This window comes from Vidua macroura, chromosome 9, assembly GCF_024509145.1.
Source record: "Vidua macroura isolate BioBank_ID:100142 chromosome 9, ASM2450914v1, whole genome shotgun sequence".
NCBI classification, from domain to species: Eukaryota; Metazoa; Chordata; class Aves; order Passeriformes; family Viduidae; genus Vidua; species Vidua macroura.
Window position 1 is genome coordinate 31,199,880 of NC_071579.1, and position 18,846 is coordinate 31,218,725.

General features: G+C 43.7%; 1 protein-coding gene across 1 annotated transcript in view; it reads left to right on the forward strand.

The window, feature by feature from the left end:
* CACHD1 (cache domain containing 1) overlaps positions 1 to 18,846 on the forward strand; it is an 87,565-nt gene that overhangs the window by 28,030 nt on the left and 40,689 nt on the right. The window contains exons 2-4 of the mRNA XM_053985412.1: positions 284 to 346; positions 7,715 to 7,863; positions 17,817 to 17,923. Of these exons, the coding sequence (XP_053841387.1) occupies positions 284 to 346; positions 7,715 to 7,863; positions 17,817 to 17,923 (319 nt within the window). The remainder of the gene's footprint in view (positions 1 to 283; positions 347 to 7,714; positions 7,864 to 17,816; positions 17,924 to 18,846) is intronic.

An 18,846-nucleotide genomic window follows, 5' to 3' on the forward strand; every position in this document is an offset into this window, starting at 1 on the left:
AAGGGTCATAGTTTGCACGTGGGGCTATTTTTAGCACCTTATGTCAGTTTGGTAAATAAACAGATGTTTGGGAAAAAACCCTGTTCTGTCTTTGCCATCCAAAGTCAGCCTCTGCAAGCAGATCCCACATGGAGACATGACTCCCCTTGGGAAGCCTGGCACTGGGAGACTCCCCAGGTCCTTCTCTGACCCCATTTCCTCACCCATCCACCCTTTGGAGGTGCTTCCTGTGACATTTATGACCAAAAAGCCTCTCACACATCCTTTCTGCTTTTTCTTGCAGAGGATATTCAACTCCTTCGTGTACACGGAGAAAATATCGAATGGAGAAAGCGAAGTTCAGCAGGTGAGTCCAAAACCCCTTCACCTCCACTGGCAGAGTCAGCTCAGGGAATTCTTTCTGTCTGCATTTGTGGCCCCTTCCTAACCTCAGATCACAGGCAGGAGTGGGATAGAAATGGGGATGGGCTGCATGTGCTGATGATGCTTTTGAGAATTTTGCAAAGCCTTTCCATCTGCTTGGTGTGGGGCTGTCCCTTGGGAACAAAAGGGCCCTCATGAAGTAGCTCCCATTAATTGTCAGGCTTTCATGTTGGAAGTGTCTCTTTTAAAATTTCAAATTCAAAGTGAACCCATTGATACTATTATCATGTGGAAATACAGGACAGCTACTCTGCATCAGAGGTGTGGCTGAGGGGTGCTTGGAATTTTGTGGGGTTTTACAGGAACACATTTCAGCATTTAACACTGAGATAATACATGGGCAGTTTGCATTTTAATACATGTGTTTATTTTTAAAATTAATTTTGGATCAGTTTCCAAACAGATCAAATAGGTCATGTTTTATTGTTTCAGAAATTAAAGTCCCAGTTATGTTTGTGGTAAAGGTGATGGGTTTTGGTCAAAGAAATGGAACAAAGAACCAGCTTTTCTTCCCAGTCTAAGCATGGACTTGCTCAGCCTTCAGGAGTAAACTGACCTTCCCAGACCCCTATCAAACCAGTTTTAATGTTCAGGAAAAACAGAAGCTCCTCAGAGTGGGGCTTTCCCTGGGGAACAGGGAGTTGCAGTTCAGCCCTGCAGGTAGCCCCACTGTGGTTTCCCAGAGCAGGTCAGTGCATGGCATGTTCATGTGGGTTCAAGCTGCTCCTGGAATACAGAAATTATTAACACTCCACGTCCTGCTTCCTGGAAATGGTGACATTTCCAGTCTTTCATTTTTTACTGAGGAAAAAGTCAAGGCAGAGCTGGTTCAGATGGGATCCTAAGAAACTTTTAGGTTGGAAAAGACCTTTAAGACCATCGAGTCCAGCACTGCCAGTGCCACCTCATGTCCCCAAGTGCCACATCCACAGGGATTTTAAATCCCTCCAGGGTTGGGGACTCCAGGGCACCTGTGCCAGGGATGGACAATGAAGAATTTTCTGTGAAGAATTTTCCCAATATCCACCCTGAGCCTGCCCTGGCCCAGCCTGGGGCTGTTCCCTCTCCTCCTGTCCCTGTTCCTAGGAGCAGAGCCCGACATGGTGACATTTCCAGTCTTTTTTTTACTGAGGAAAAAGTCAAAGCTGAGCTGGTTCAGATGGAATCCTAAGGAACTTTTAGGTAGGAAAAGACTTTTAAGACCTGTGGATGTGGCACCTCATGTCCCCAAGTGCCACATCCACAGGGATTTTAAATCCTTCCAGGGATGGGGACTCCTGGGCAGCTGTGCCAGGGCTGGACAACACTTTTTGTGAAGAAATTTTCCCTGATGTCCAATTTAAACATCCCCTGGTGTAACTTGGGGCCGTTCCCTCTCCTCCTGTCCCTGTTCCCTGGAGCAGAGCCCGACCCCCCCGGCTGTCCCCTCCTGTCAGGAGCTGTGCAGAGCCACAAGGGCCCCCTGAGCCTCCTTTGCTCCAGGCTGAGCCCCTTCCCAGCTCCCTCAGCCCCTCCTGGGGCTCCAGACTCTCCCCAGCCTTTTTGAAGGCTTTGGCTTCCCTGCAGGCATGCCCAGGTGGGTGCTTGCAAACAGAGGGACCCTGGGAATGCAGTTGTCGCCTGAGTTTAACAATTTAAATCCCAGACCATCCCGACATCCCTCAGGATGGGCTCTCTGGCTCTGTGTTGTGTAGGGCAGCATTTCCAGGAGTGTTTCTGGGTGGTCTGTGCACCACAGAAGGGCCATGTGGGCTGGATCAGATGTATCAGATGGCTTTTGAAAGGCAAAACTGTTTTTGGGAAACCAAGAAACTGGATTAAAACTTCTTTGAAGTCCTGACTACAGATTCTCCACTGAGGAAAAGACAGTCCTTGTTTCCCAGAGCAGATGTCTGTGTTCATCCCAAGTGGATTTAAAGAGCTGTCCAAACACTGGAGGTGGGGTGATGGATTTGGAGCTGTCAGGGGAGAAAACAGGGCTCTGCTGAAGTGTAATTACTGTGCTTAAAAGCTCTACAGTGAAGTGGATGGAAGAATAACTGAGCACTTCTGGTTCATTAATAACCAGATCTTTCAGCCCTAATGAATCCCCAGCAATAGAACCCAAATTTTATAAGAGTAGGACATTGAATGGGATCATCTTGAGCAAAGGCAAACAAATGTAAGCAAATGAAATCCCCTGCCAGAGAAATCTCATTTCTGCTTTGCTCATTCATTAACATTTTCATAGCAACTGATATCCAAAGGCAATTAATAACAGTTTTATGTCAGCTGGGATTTTTTTTTTTGGCAGAGAACTGAATTGTTGTGGGGGTGGTGGGTTTTTTATACCAAACCATGTAAATAATGCCTCTCAGTTTATTGAAAAAGTGAAAGATTGCAGCTGTTGGCCTTCAGGCCTAACTGTTCAGTACCTTTGGCTTTCTTCGTGCCACACAAGGAGCAGTTTTACCTCTCAGCATTGAGCTGGTTACACTTTTAAGGTCTGCAGTTATAGAATTACTGTTGTACCTGACAGATAAAACCTTTTCTGCTTTGAATAGGTTATTAAAAATGGGGTGGCAATGGCCAAAACTAACTTGGATTCCTTCCCTGTGAGTTATTTCAGTATCAGAGAACTCTCATATGATGTGAGAATGCAGTGGTGTGAGTTAGTGATGTAAATAAAGTGGGACAGGAGGAGTTTTATGAGGGGAAAATCTGCATTAGCTAATTTCAAGGAAGTCAGTGTGTGTTCAGTGTCCTGCCAGACATCTGCTTTCCGTGATGTGGAGAGAAGGGATCTGGGCTCCATGCAGGGCAGAGGGTGAAATGCTCTCAAGCAAGAGTAGATTTACCAGCTTTGAGGAGAAAAGGCTTGAAAAGCTCAGGCCATGCTGCTGTTGGGTTGGATTTTTAGTTTGGTTGGTTTTGGACTGGGCCAAAGAGGCCTTTGGGGAGGAAACAGATCTGAAATGTGCTGAAAAAAATTGCATTTAGCTGTTGAGCACAGCACGTTCCCTGGCTGTGAGAAGTGGCGTGTTCACACACATTAATGAATTGTGAGCCTCACAATAAAAGGCAATTATTGTGTGTTTAATGTACTTCCAGAATGATTCAGGAGTTGTGACCTCTCTCTAGGTTTTACTGTGCATCCTGTTTAACATCTTCCTTGGAATAAGTCTTGGGAAGCTTTGCCAAAGGTACTGGCCGGTAGAAAACTTCAAATGAGTGCTGGTTTCCGTGACAAAATGCACATTGGAAAGTGGTTTCCTGCATCCTGGTTGCAGTAATGGAATAGATTTTCAGTGTTATCCAGAGAAACAGGAACGGGGACTTTCCACGAGGGAGGATGGACTTAAGTTGAAGGAGGGGAGATTTAGGTGGGATTTTAGGGAGAAATTCTTCCATGTGAGGGTGAGGAGGCCACAGAAGCTATGGCTGCCCCTGGATCCCTGGCAGTGTCCAAGGAGCACCCTGGGACAGTGGAAGGTGTCCCCCCTGCCCATGATGGGGTGGAAGAAGATGATCCTTAAGGTCCCTCCCAACCCAAACCATTCCAGGATTCCATGAATAGTTCGAATCCTTTAAAACAGAGGTGTGGGGTGAAGCTGGAGGTGATTCTGTGATCCTTCCTTCAGCCATGTCCTTGCTCACCTCTGGCTTTTCAGGGTTGATACAAAACCCTGACAGGGTTTCTTCAAGAGCCACATAGATGAAAAATAAATAACATTAAAAGTTTCCTAGATTAGGAACCCATGGATGCACAGTTGTCATACAGCAGCAGGATGAATACCTGGTGGGCTTTGGAGAGAGGTGCTTTTTTCCAGATTTTTCTGGTTTACAGAGGTGAATTTAAACCTCAAAATTCTAACTCAGCTCTTCCATGTGTAAGCAATCCTTTCCAAGGAGCTTGACAGTGTTATATCCCTGTCTGTGAGTCCGTCCTGGCATCCCTGCCTGTCAACCCCACTGATGCATATTTTATATACAGGCTTGGAAACATGAAAAATACCTTGGCTTTCAAGCTACAGCCAGAAATAAAACCTCACCTTGGAGCTCTGCTTTCCCTCAGAGCTCCCTGCAAAGGGAAGACTTCAGAGCTGTGGAGCTTTGAGGGGGAAGAAGCTTTAAAAAAAAGCTCGAGGGAACGATGCAAATGAGGGAAATGTCTCTGGGAAAATTAGAGGAGGCTCAGTGATGTTGTGATGAAAGGTTGTCAGTGGAGATGGTGACAATTGAAGTGCATTACCCAGGGGTGCTGCAGTAATAGAAACAGGTGTTACAGTCCAACCTGTCTGCAAACCCAAGGGCTTTGGCTGCGTGTCAGCTGCCAGAGGAAATCCAGGGAAAACAGGGCTAATGGCTGCATTGTTCACAGAGAGCACTCGCTGCTCATTGCTTTGTTTATTAAAATTAAGGAGAAAACACAGAAATCTGAAAAATGCCCACGGAGGCATCCCCTTGTTGTTGTTTTTGAGATGAGGCAAAGAGCACTTCGTGTAGAATAATTTTATGTCGATCTTAAAGCATCCAGATTTATTTCAGTCTCTATTAAAATGGGTGAATTGGAGCATTTCTGTGGGAGCAGGAAATGTCTGTCACACTTGGTACCCACCCAGGTGTGGGACACCCCTGCCCCTTTCCTGTGCCTGATTTGGGGCATAATTTTCCATTTTGCCTTAAAAATGCTTCAGCAATTATGTAAGCATGGTTTCATAGTTCAGTCTTCTGTCCTTTCATTATTTGTTATCTCTCTTTCTCTACTTTGGAGGTTTTGTGGGTCTGGCATCCATCAGCATCCAGCAGCTCTCCAGCTTCAGGCAGGTTAAAAAAAGCAGGGTTATGTGCTGGATAAAAACTGGAGGTTTTTATTTAGAAAGAGGAGAAGGTGATTTAAGCCTGCAGCTTTTACTGTGACAGGCTCCAGCAGCTGAGTGCATCACCCTGCAAAGGGAATAAAGTTTGGGAGGGAAGCGAAGCCCAGCTATGGAAGAAAACTTTGTTTTGTTAGGCTTCATCTGGGTGATACTTCTCAATTTGATTAATTAGAACCATTTGTTTCTAGTATTTTATTGGTGTGTTACCCTCAGTTTCTTGTCACAGTTTATTCATTTGAAGAAATTTTCAATGGAAAATTATTTTTGGATCGTCTTGCCCTTGGTGACTTTATTGAGTTCGCTGGTTTTGAAGTGGTTTGGATTGTTGGGAGCATTGTCTTGGTATCAGAGGGCAATATTTTTAGAGTTCTTTGGATTAGACAGAGTCAGATCTTCCAGCTGTGGGCAGGGAATGGTGTCTGGAGCTCTGGGAGGTTTCGGATCCCTCGCTGCTGACACGCACTTGACTCCCCGCCCCGACCGAGGCGCTGGATCCCATTTCAGTAAAATAACGGAGTGACTTTGAGCCATTCAGAGGTTTTTCCATGGGAGACACAGTTTGGGAACAAAGCATTTGCTTTTTGTCAGCTTCTGAAGTACAGGATCTTCTGAAAAACAGATTTGTCAGATCTTTAGACTCGGCACAGCAGGGTGGAATTCAAAGGCTGTGGGGTGCTTTTATCGTTCAACCTAGAAGGTGAAAACTCATCAACACCAAACCCTCGGCTTGAACAGCATTCATTTATCAGAGAGCAGCTCTGATTCCAAACCACAGGCCTTTTGTTCTGGGGCCCTCTGATGGTTTTATGACTGCTAATGATGCTCAGCAAACTTCAGCTCTCTCCCCTCTTCCTGATTTCAGGCAGGGAAACCAAGAGAGAAATCTCAGATTCAAATATCTGGTTTACCTTGGCATTTCATTTGCCCAACCTGAGAGGAGAACTCTGTAGCCACCAAATCTAAGTGCTTTGATTTAGGAAACTTGGCTTGTGTTTGTTTGAGAACACAAAACAATTTGTGCTGTATGACTGCTGTACCATCCCCCCATCCATGATGGAGTGAGTATGAAATTCTGGAATTCCTCATGCTGCCATTTAATCTGTAAAGGAAATGAGGATTTCTTTGCAAAGTAGCCTGAGTTTTCTGCTAAAACAGATAAAAACAGAGAAGGCAAAACCCCAAAGGTGCCTCTTACCTTGTCCTCATCTTCTTCTACATTTCTCCCACACCAGCGTTTAATGGTGGGTTTTAAACAATTCCAGGAGAATCTACTTCTAAAGAACACATTTGAGGGGTACAGCCAGACAAAAAGAAAGTTTACTGGAAACCAGGAAAGGATCTCCCCGACAGCTTATTACCCTAACAACTGGGAACAATTTAACAGTGCTGGATGTCTAACATGGAGGAGCCCATTAGCAGTCCTCTGGTGCCTTGGCAATAAATCATTCCACAGACCTAATTAGGTGTAATTCTGCAAGTCATTTGAGCGGGGTCCTGTTAAACCTGTGCTCCTTGGAGACCTGTCACGGGGCGCAGCATTCCCTGGAACAGGGAGGCACAGCAGTGCTGTTATCAGCGAGGCCTCCTTCCTCACAGAACCACGTAAATCATGACAAAACAGCCTGTTGGTAGGAGTTAGCAGAGGCATTTGTTAGTCCAGGGGATCTGGAGAATCCAGGGCTGTTTGCCAGCACACAAAAGCAGCAGCACTGTTACAATCATCCCTGTAGGGTTTGGGGTGTGCAGGGAGCAGGAGAGAGGAGTGCTGTGGATTGAGGAGCTGATTTAACTCTGGAGAAGTTTGCAGAAATGCAAAACAGTATTTTCTGATTATTCAACACCTCTGTCTGTTGCTTAAGAGATGATTCTTTCATTTGGGGTGTGTCTGGCTGAATAATAAGTATATAATTGGTTGGTGTGAAAGGGATGCAGGTTATACAGAGCAAAAAAAAAAAAAACAAAACCCTGATCCATTTCATCAATTCCTTCCTTTGATGAAAGACCAGGAGTGAAAGTCTCAGTAAATATTCCCTGTAAAACCTGATGCCTCCTGGTAACTGTGTTCACTGTCACGTTTGCTCCAGGAGCAGCCACAGGTTTTTCTTTTCCCATTTTCCCTGGCAGTCATTAGTCAGGCTCGTTGTGAAGCGCCTAATGAAGGGACACAAACGAGCTCTGCTGTGACAGCACAGTCACTCCAACAGCCTGGGATGTGTCCCAGCAGGCTCAGCCCTTCCCAGGGCCTGGAATCTGCCTGGCATGGAGAGGGCAGAGGTGCCACAGGCACCACCAGCACTCAGATCACACCAGCGTGGAAGTATTTGCCAGCAAAAAATCATTAAATTTGAAAACACAGGTTTTAATTGCTTGTTAAGGAATGGGTAATACAGAGAAACTGAGCTGATTTTAAACTTCCCTATGTTTTTTTCCAGTTGGCAAAAAAAATCCGCGAGAAGTTCAACCGTTACTTGGACGTTGTGAATCGGAACAAGCAGGTCGTGGAAGCCTCCTACACTGCTCACCTCACCTCACCCCTGACTGCCATCCAGGACTGCTGCACCATCCCCCCATCCATGATGGAGTGAGTATGAAATTCTGCAATTCCTCGTGCTGCCGTTTAATCTGTGAAGAAAATGAGGATTTCTTTGCAAAATAGCCTGAGTTTTCTGCTAGCTTGGGTAAAAACAGCGAAGGCCAAACTCCAAAGGTGCCTCTTATCTTGTCCTCATCTTCTTCTACATTTCTTCCACACCAGCGTTTAATGGTGGGCTTTAAACAAGAGCTGGGAATCAGCTGGAAGCAATAAAAGGAAGAAAGTTTGCTCATAGTGTTGTGTACAAAAAGAGTCTGTCTAGATCCAAGACACCGTTTCTGCACTGAGGCACTGCTTGCCCTGAATAACTCTCCTCAGGCTGGTCATGGGACCTTTTTCTCTCCTTTGAAGTAGCCAAAATCACGAGTTGGTCAGTCCATCACATGCTAACAGCTCTGTGCTCCAGTTTAATCAGGGTGACATGCTGCTGTTTGAGAGCAGAGCTTTAATGGAATCGAGTCCATTGCTTGGAAACTGCATTTGTTCACGTTCAGTTTGGTTTGGTTTTAAATGCAGGAGTTTTGAGTAGGCTAAATCCAAGCAGTTGGTTGCCTTTAATAATTTCTGTTGTGCTACATATTTGCTGAAGTTTCTTTGGGTTTTTGAACTGTAAAATGTGTGATTAAAGTCCTACTTTTTCCAATTAAAGAGGAGCAACTTTATTGAAACACTGAACATTTAAAACATTTACTTCCATGTGGGCTTGAAAAAAACAAGAGTAACTTTCTTTTAATGCAAACCTTGATTACAGACCGATTTTTATTGTTTATATCTCAGTCTGATTTAAAACATTTGAGAGGGAGGAAGGTAATTTGAGTCATCAGGTGACTCCAAGGGCACAGGTTTGGAGTCTCTGTGCAGTTCCTGCTGGACTAGGTGCCTGTGGAAAATGCTGCCACATCCAGGCTGTTGGCAGTGTGGGCAAAAGGGTCAGGAATTCTTTGAGGATAAAAACCTTTCTGCCCTCTGATCACAAAATCCATGCAGGAATCACCAGGAGCACCTTCCAAGCAAGGGCTGAGAGGAAGGAGAAATGGGATTTGTCACCCTCTGGTCAGTGTGACCTCATTTTTCATTAAAAAGAGAAGTTTGCTTTTAGTCTGGAAACTTTAGTGAATTCCTTTTCACTTTGTCCTCCAAAATTACATAGCTTGGAAGTCCTTTAGAAATTTCTTTACCTGTGGTGAACTGGCATAAGAACCCTTCCCAGTAAGAGGTTTAAAACACAAACAGCTGGCAAAGCAGAGGGCTGAATTTTTGTTTGCACAGCTCCTCATTCAGGCTCTACAATGTGATTCTCATTATTTAGTTGCTTGGATCAATAATTAAATGGTTCCCAGACCAGTTTATCAGCTGCAGGATGTTCTGGACCTTGGCAAGACCTGGTTGAGGCTTATCTGACCATTGGACCCAGTGCTGTCTGTAGGAAATCATCTGCAAGACAAAAATAAATAATGTAAAAATGTATTTTCTGTTTGAAACTTCCAAGTTTTAGCTCCCTGCTTTGTTCATTGCCTGATTTGTCTAAATGCTTCTGCCATCATTTCAGTTTTTCTCCCCTTTCTGCCTCTCCCATCCGCTGCTCTTCTTTCCATTTTCCTTCCCTTTGGCATCACCTTTCTGGGAGATGCCCCATTTTGGGTAAAATATCAGGAAAGAAGCTGATTCCCTTGGATATTGTGATCAAATTTTGAATTCTTCCATGTTTAATCCGTGGTCTAGCTGGGTCTGCACTTGCAGGAAGTTAAATTGGATGTGCTACTGCTGATAACAGCTTATCTCGGTGTTTAAAATGTTTAATGTTGGCGTTGCAGCAACAATAATTATAATTTTTTGGTTAAAGTATTTATTAACTGTTGCTGCAGAAGAGGTCACGGGGAAAAAGACCCAGATTTGTCTGTGAAAATCACTTTTTCCATGAGATCCTTTGCCTCAGATTGTGCCTTGGCCATGTCTGAGTCCTCAGGGCTGTGGTTTTCGTTCCGGAGGGTTGTGAAATGTTTGTGTTGCAGCTCCTGAACTCTGTGTGTTCTTCTGGCTGTTTCCTCATGTGGCCTCTTCATTTGGGCAAACATTTGGGGCAAGAACAGTGTCAGAAGTGCATTATCTACACGATATTTTTAGGTATTTTTATTTTTGTATTCGTTTTCTGGCTGTTTCCTCATGTGGCCTCTTTATTTCAGCAAACATTTGGGGCAAGAACAATATCAGAAGTGCATTATTTGTAGGTATTTTTAGGTAGGTTTGAAAGTTTTCCCCACAGTGTTTAAGGCTGTTTGTCCCTTGGTGTTCAGCCTCTTATTGTCCAGCTTATTGATATTGAATGGGGAATGCTGCAAGTCTGGATTGGTTTGGGGAAAATGAACTTGGGATGGATGAACTGTTCTGTAGGGAAAGGATTTTTAAATTGTTATTCCCTTTTTGTTTTAATGGATTGCTGGCTTCAGTTTGTTGTTACCATTAAGAAAATTATCCATGAGTTTGCTTGTATTTCTCCTGAAAATTCAAGCATTGGTTTGCCATGCTGCTTGGGAAAAACTGTGAGATTTCCACACCTGGTATAAATAAATTACAGAAAACAGGACCTAACGAAGCACAAACTGGGTTAGAAAATGAACCTGGCATTTAAATTGGTTGTTTAATGAGTAGTGAGATATGACAGGGAAAGCAATATTTATTTTATTGCCATTACATGGTGTTGGCTCTTGCAGTGAAGAGCCCAAATGAGTGAGTTTCCATGTGATTCCAGTCTGGATTAAAATTCCCAGCCTGACTCTGCTTTTTTTTGTACCCCAAACACTCTGGTTTCAGTGGTGCAAGACCAGCAGTTGTGTGTTTGTGCCCCCTCCAAGGCAGGGTTGTGCAATGGAACTACCTTGGTTTGGAAAGTGGTGGAAAGAAATAAACTGGAATATGCAAACCCAACTGGATGAGGCAGCACAGTTGGTGGCTATCGAGTGGTTTTGGCAAGGCCTTAATTCAACAAACATTTCCTGATAAAATTACACTCAGCTGCTTTACCAAAGCCTCTAAATGTGCTTGGGCACAGGGAAATAATCCCAGGCCGAAATCCATGTGCAGGGACTGCTGAGGAGGGGTGGGCAGGGCAGGGACTTGTGTTCCCCTGTTGGAATCCAAAACTCGCAGAACTTTGGACCTGGAAGCCAAAGCTTAGAATTAAACCCAAGATTTGACCTGAGACCTTGGGAAAGGCTCCCAAACTGAGGTGCTAGAAGGGAGAATGTGGATTTATAGTTTAAAGCAGAAACATGTTAAGCTAAATAAAAGGAAGTTTAGAGTTTTAGAGTTTAAGATAGAGAAAAAATGAAAGCAATTACAAAGTTAACAAGAAGTTTAGAATGCAGCACTGTAGGTTTGTGTGCCATAACATGGTTGGCTAAGGAAGCTTACACTGTAGCATGAGTCCATTTAAAGATTGAGTCAAAAACACAAATATCCTTGTTGTCAGTGTTTTATGGCTAATAAACCTTTAAAAGGATTGTGACTAGAGGTCTTGTGACCTTGTGAGCCATGCAGTGAAGATGTGAGCCCAGCTCACCCTTCCTGCCTGTGTAGAATATAAGAAAAATAAATCACATCATCCCAGGCAGCTCAGAGGTCCCATCTCTAATTCATTCAAAATCCCCACATTCCCCTTTGGTTTTTGCTGATCCTTTCTCCAAAGGCAAATGATCTCTGTTGGCATTTTCAGCTCTACCTAATGAAGCTCTGGAATGGCACAGGGGCAGGCAGGGAGCAGAGCTTTCCAAGCTCTTCCCACATGGTTGGTTGGTGTGGAAATTGGTGCCTGCCCAACCATCCAGGCTGTGTTTTATCCCTGGGTCAGACCTGGGCACCAGGGACCAGCTCCTTTTCCCGGGCACTGGGGAAGAGGCTGCTCCAAGCAGACAGAGTTCATCTGGATGAAGTGCTCCGGGCTCTTAGCAAACTGATGGGAGATAAGGAAAATGGATGTCAAGTGAGGTGCATCTTCTAATCCTGGAAGAAATCCCTGCTGGAAAAACAAGACTTTGTGTTTCCTCACCAGCACAGGCTGCTGAATAAGCCACAAGGAACAGATTTCATGCTGTCTCCAGACACTCCCTGTCACGATGGAATCGGGTGGTGATTTACCAGAAGATGTTTTAATTAAAGTGTCTCTCCTGAAGAGGATAAATACCTTTGTGTACAAGTTGGAGTCCCCTGGTTTTTGTGCCTCAGCAGGCACTGAAGGAATCTTGGATCTGGAATGGGCTGATGGAACACCAAGAAGGGAGGGAAAGAATAAACAGAATTTATTTATCAAAAGTCCTGAGTACCTGCAGTGGGAACTTCTGGGATGCATGTCAGTTGTGAGAAGTGTCTAAATGGGGATTTAAGAATTGAGTTTTGGGAAGCAGGTTTGGAAGCATTAGGGGGTTCTACCTTTGCAGGTCTGCATGGTCTGGCTTGGCAGTGATGACTGGAATAACTTTATTCATGGAGATGTTGCTGGCCTGGATGGCAACAGGCAGATAAACAGGTGGTTAATACTGAATTTTTGCAGATGAAAGGAAATCAAACTCCTTCCACTCTGAGAATAAGTTGGGTATGTGGGTAATGGTTGAGTATTTGACTTCTACCCATTACACAAAATGTCTTTTTCTGGAGAAGCTGTGATTGATGCTCTCTCGTGGGAGACTTCCAGAAGTGGTTTTCTGTAGTTCCAGTTTGCCAGGGAAGTTGGTTGTGTGCCCACAGAGCACCTGCCAGGGGTTTCTAACACAGCAGTGGCTGCAGTAGGATCACCTTCCAGAAAATAAAAAAGATTGTTCAGATGCATTTGTGAGGCAATGCAGCTGTTCCTACAGCTTTTCCAACAAAAACCAGGTGATGCTTTTAAAAGGAGACAAGAAGTCTTCCCTGAGCTGTTCTTGATCCTCCTCTCTGCCCAGTTTTAAGACCCATCACTCTGACGTGCTCCAGCATTTCGTGTCCTCGGCTCTGGGGGAGAAGGGAAGTGCAGTTTCTGTGGGGTGGGAGCAGGGAGAGAGTGGCAGCTCCAGGAGGCTGCCCCAGTGTCCCTCACTGCTGCTCCTCCTTGTTGGGCATGGATCCTGTGTGCTGCCTTTTCATCCCCCTTCTACCCTGGAGGCCACAAATGGATTTCACTGCTGGGTTTTCATGGGAAGCTGCCCCAGGTCTCCAAAATCCATCTGTTCAGGGGCACTGGCATTCATTAATGCTCCCACTCTGGCTGCCTTGCAAGGCAGCTGGAAATCTGTTTTTGCTCTTTATTTAACTATGCTGATAAGAGCTTAGGGAATGCATTTATCCAGATTTGAGGAAGGAGCTGGAATGGAGAAATATTTGTTGGTAAAACACCCTACTTGGCAGTGGTGCATTGCAAACATGAATGGAGCTGTTTGAATAAGGGAGTTTACAAACCTCTATTTGAAAATCATTTACTCCCTGGCTGTGATACTGCCTTCAGAAGTGGTCTGGTTTTTGCTTTTTTTTTTTAAAACAGATGGTTAAATATTTGCTATTGCAGTTCAATTTTATCACAGCTCTTTCTGTGTTTATCTTTCCTCTCCGGAGCACTTAAGTGGGAGATAACAGGAATCCCGTTCAGTTCTTGGGTTGCTGCAGTACCTGAAGAGCTGCACTTCCAGAGGAGGACTGGGGGGGCTACAATAAATGAAATTTAAGATGTATTTGCTGTTCTGACAGAGTTTCAGGCTGCAGTACAGCCCAGGGTGTTCTTGCAGATGTAGGGACTGTGCACAGTCCTGGCCTTGGCAGCTCTTGTCCATAAAGTGCAGCAGGTATTTAGGAAATTTCTCTCCCAGGCTCTTGCTTTTACTTCTAATGTGGCCAAATTCCTCATGAAAAAAAAAATGGGGTTTGGAATAGAAATTCCTTGTGAAAAAGTGAGGTTGGGAATAGTTTGTGTTCCTGAGTTGAATCCTCCTTCCAATGGTACATTCTCTTCACAGCTGAGAGCAGCTATACTTGGATTTTTCAAGAATACTTGAAGTAATGGGAACAGCTTTGGTGCCTTGCCAGAAGAAATTGTGTAACTGAACCATCAGTAGCTTTCTTTTTCTTTTTTGTTGAATTTATTCATAAAAACATTGTTTTCCAGCATCCTGCTTAGATGCAATGGGAACCCTATATTTAAGTATTTATGTAAAATATGAGTTAAAATCTTGCCTTGCAATCTAGCAAACAAGGCCTAGTTGGGAATTTCAAAGGAAACACTGAATTTTGAGTGAACTTATGTAATTTCATTTGCATATTAATGTCAGCTTGGATTAGTATGAACGGAGAGAAAAGGAAAAAATGAGTATTAAAACAATATGAAGCCCTGAGCAGCTGCTCGAGTGCCATTTTTATCCACATCTCCCTGGTTTTTCCCTAAACTGCAAACACACAAAAGAAGTTGATTTACACTGTAAATTCAGGCCGAGCAAAATCCAATTGGAGCTCACTCGAGCTCCGTTTTGATGTCAGATTCAAAGCTCCTGCAAATTCATTTTATCTCCTCCGCTCGCCCGTCTCCCGCTCGTAAATCCTGTTGAAGGAGAATAAAAATGAGCGCGGCCTGATGGGAATTTCATGTGTGAAGTTCAAAGCAGTTTGCACATCAGAGCCAACGTCAATCAAGGGAGGATCTGGGGAGGCAGGCAGGGAGCGTGGAGCTCCGTGGGGACCAGATCAAAGTGGGAGTGGCGGCTCTGTTTGCTCCCTCGGGATGCAGCTTCCATCCCTTCTTCATTAAAGGGAATCCAGCAGGAAGAGAGGGAGAAGGGGGATGGGGTGGAGGAAGCCGTCTTGGAAGTGAATCTCAGCCAATGTCTTTTATTGGCTTCAAATCTGTAAAAAAAAAAAAAAAAAAAAAAAACCTCAAAATTATGGCTTCATCATTTTGGTGTGGGGTTTCTGATGAGGATTCTGGGGGGTTTTCTAAGTGTTGTCATCTGGAATATTTTGGGCGAAATCTCAAGAGGTTTTTATCCGCCTTGTAGTCGTGGTCCTGGCAAAAGTGGGAGACACTGGTGGAAATGAAGGGAGATACTGGTAAGAAGTAAGGGAGATAGTGGTAAGAATTCAGGGAGACACAGGTAAAAATGAAGGGAGATAGTGGTAAGAATTCAGGGAGACACAGGTGAAAATGAAGAGAAACTCTGGTTAAAACTAAGGGAGACACCGGTAAGAATTATGGGAGACACTGAAAAATTAAGGGAGATACTGCTAAAAATTAAAGGGGTTGGTAAGAATTTAGGGAGACACTGGTAAAAATGAAGGGAAATGTGGGTTAAAACTAAGGGAGACACAGGTAAGAATTTAGGGAGACACTGGTAAAAATGAAGGGAGATAGTGGTAAGAATTCAGGGAGACACAGGTGAAAATGAAGAGAAACTCGGGTTAAAACTAAGGGAGACACAGATAAGAATTTAGGGAGACACTGAAAAATTAAGGGAGATACCAGCAAAAATTAAAGGAGTTGGTAAGAATTCAGGGAGACAGGTAAAAATGAAGAGAAACTCTGGTTAAAACTAAGGGAGACACAGGTAAGAATTTAGGGAGACACTGTGAAAAAATTAAGGGAGATACTGCTAAAAATTAAGGGAGTTACATGTAAGATTTTAGGAAGACACTGGTAAAATTAAGGGAGACACAGGTAAGAATTTAGGAAAACACTGGTGAAAATTAGGGGAGACACAGGTAAAGAATTAAGAGAGTTAAAAATTAAGGGAGGTACTGGTAAAAAGGGGAGACACAGGTAAGAATTTAGGGAGGCACTGGTAAAAACTAAGAGAGACACAGGTAAGAATTTAGGGAGGCACTGGCAAAAAATAAGGGAGGCACTGGTAGAAGTTTAAGGAGACACTGGTAAAAATTGTCTACTCTGTGCAGAGAAAAGGTGCTGGTCAATGCTTGTCTTCAAATATTAAAAGACAAATATTTTTGATGTTTTAACTTCTTCCAAAGTGAGTGATGGGAAGGTCTCTACAGTTTGAAACTTGAGGGGAAAATGTGCGAGGTATAAACGTGGTAGGAAAGGTAAAACCAGTATTTACAGCTAAGAATACAAGCACTGGTTGGAAAGGTCACTTAGCAGTGCTGAGGCTTTGGTTTTAGTTGTGGCTTTAATGGGGAGGATGCTTAAATATATTAATAATTGACTCTGAATGAAACTTAGAAGCATGTGGAAAATTCTCCAGTGTCATTAAAATGATGACAAATATTGCAACGTCGATTTGCTGCCAGTTCCTGGGCCTGGTTTTCAGTTGTGATGGGAGCTGCTCTCTTCTCCAGGTCCTTGTGCCGTGGAACCAGAGCCACTCCATTGCAAGGTGCAAAAGTCAATTTTAAGGCAAACAGCAGCTGAGAAGAGACTTGGGGCAGACAGCCCAGTCTGGGGCAGCCCTTGCTCAAGGCTGCCAGGTCTGGTCTTTAATTTATGGGATTGAAAACAATTCTTCATCTTTTATTTATACTTTTTTCCCCATTAACTCTTATTTCCTTTTTGCTGTAAGAAGGAGGGATGGGATTGGGCTGCAGGAATTTTTTTTGTTTCCTTCTTCAACTCTGCTGCAGATTAGTTAGGCATCCACAAATTCATCATCCTGGTGGGTAACTAACAGTGGCTTCCTGAGAAGAGCTGAGGCTTGGATGATTTTTGGAGCATGTTGAAGCATTTTAATGCAATAAATGAATAATGTTGGTTGCTAACAAGATATCCTGTTGCCATCACTAATAGATTTTGATGGGAGCTCTGGGACAATCCGTTTACATCCTGAAAAGTCATTATTTTTCACTGTGGGGTTGTTCCTCAGCCTTGCTCGGAAATATTTCTTTAGGATGGAGATGTTTAATGTGCAGTTTCTTGGGTTTGCCCCAAGATAAACACGATTTTTGTGGAACCCATCCGTTATCAATCAATCTTAGGCTGGAGATTCTTCAGCCAACAAAAAGTCAGCAGCAGTTTTGCTCTCTTGGAAAGAGCTGCGATTTTTTTTTGAAGTGGTTACATTTTGAGGGTGATAAGAAAAGCCACAGCCTCCATCCAAGAGCTGCATTCCTGGGAAATGTCTTTTCCTCGACAGAGAGAGCTCGGGAAGTTCTCTGGGAGGAGGCTGCCAATAATGTCAACAAAGAGCTCCAGGTTTGGCTGCTTTGGGTCTGTCAGAGCATCCCAGGCTGATCTTCAGCCTGGGGCTGAGCACGAGGGCAGACGGGAGACCTTGGTGTCCGTCTGTCCGTCCGTTCCTCTTCCTGGCTGTGGAGAGCGAGGACAGTGCAGGAGATCAAAGGGACTTGGGACAAGGATGGGCAGGATGGCTTTAAGGCAAAGGAGGGCAGGGTTAGGTGGGAAATTGGGAAGGAATTCCTCTCTGGGAGGGTGGGCAGGCACAGGGTGCCCAGAGCAGCTGTGGCTGCCCCTGGGTCCCTGGCAGTGCCCAAGGCCAGGCTGGAGCAGCCTGGGATGTGGAAGGTGTTGGGATGCAATGGGATGAGTTTTAAGGTCCCTTCCAACCCTTCTTTGATTCCATAATCGTCTTTTCATGCACCTTTTTCTTGTTTTTCCAGATTCGATTGGCATTTCAACACTAATCTCTTACTATTAATAGTTATTTACACCGAAACTTTGAAAAGCTGTGTTTCCATTGTAAATGTAGGTTTGATTGCTCCTGTTGTCCTTCCATATTTGATGGAATTTCAACTCTGTGTCACTATAAATAATTATTTACATTGAAACATTAAAAAAAACTGTGTTTCCATTGTAAATGTAGGTTTGATTGCTCCTGTTGTCCTTCCATATTTGATGGAATTTCAACTCTGTGTCACTATAAATAATTATTTACATTGAAACATTAAAAAAAACTGTGTTTCCATTGTAAATGTAGGTTCAATAAATAATGTTTGATTGCTGGTCCTCGTTGTGTTTCCAGATTTGATGGGAATTTCAACACCAACGTTTCCAGAACCATCAGCTGCGATCGACTCTCGACCACTGTCAACAGCAGAGCCTTCAATCCTGGACGTGACTTAAATTCTGGTGAGCAGCACAGTTCTACTTTGGGGGCTTTTTCCTTCTGTTGTAGGGCTTTTTTTCCCATTAGACTCGAACATTTCCTTGGCACAGAGAATTTGCATTGATTGCCATAGCAACAAGCTTTTATTTCTCCTTGCAAGTGTCACACTGCTCTTAATTTGAGATTTCATGATTGAAAGCTGATACCTAAAGTAACGCCCTTAGTCTAAGTACTTTATAAAAATGTCATGAAGATTTTATTCCAGCCTACCATGGATAATTTTGTTGTGGTTTCTGCACTTTTTATTTCTTCCTTTTTATTTTTTTCCCAAGGTTTTCTCCTTCCTAGGCCTGTCTGCTTTGGCATCAGCAGTGTCAGCTGCTGCAGGGGCCACACAGGGAAGTTTCTCTGATCTTCTTAGCTGAGTTCAGCCCATGTGAGGCTGCCTTTGCAGTGATAAGCAAAAACGACCAAATATGAGGGCATCTTAAAATATTTCCTTTCTTTGTCCTGTCAGGGCATTTTCTCAACACGTTTAAGGACTTAGAAATATGCTTAGAACCAAAATACACACGACTTATCCCTGAAAAATTCAGCTTTTGGGCCTCTGGTGCAGCAAGGTTTTTGGTTTTATTTTGCATCCTAATCAGTGTGGATTAATACAGGGATTTCAGTTGAGTTTAGTCAGACTTTGCTCCAGCTGTTCCATCTGACTTTTTAACTTCTTACAGTGCTCAGTGATGTAAATTAGGGAACATTAATGGACTTTGTGGATTTCATTTTGGGGAGGTGTTGTTTGTTCATTCTTTTGGGGGAATAATGCAGACTTGGGATTTATTTTATTTTCCTGCAGAGGTCTTTTGGAATAAAGTGCTGATTTATTTCATTAACTTGACTGATGAAGTGGCAGCCCTGCCATTCCACCCTCACCATCTTGCAACAAACA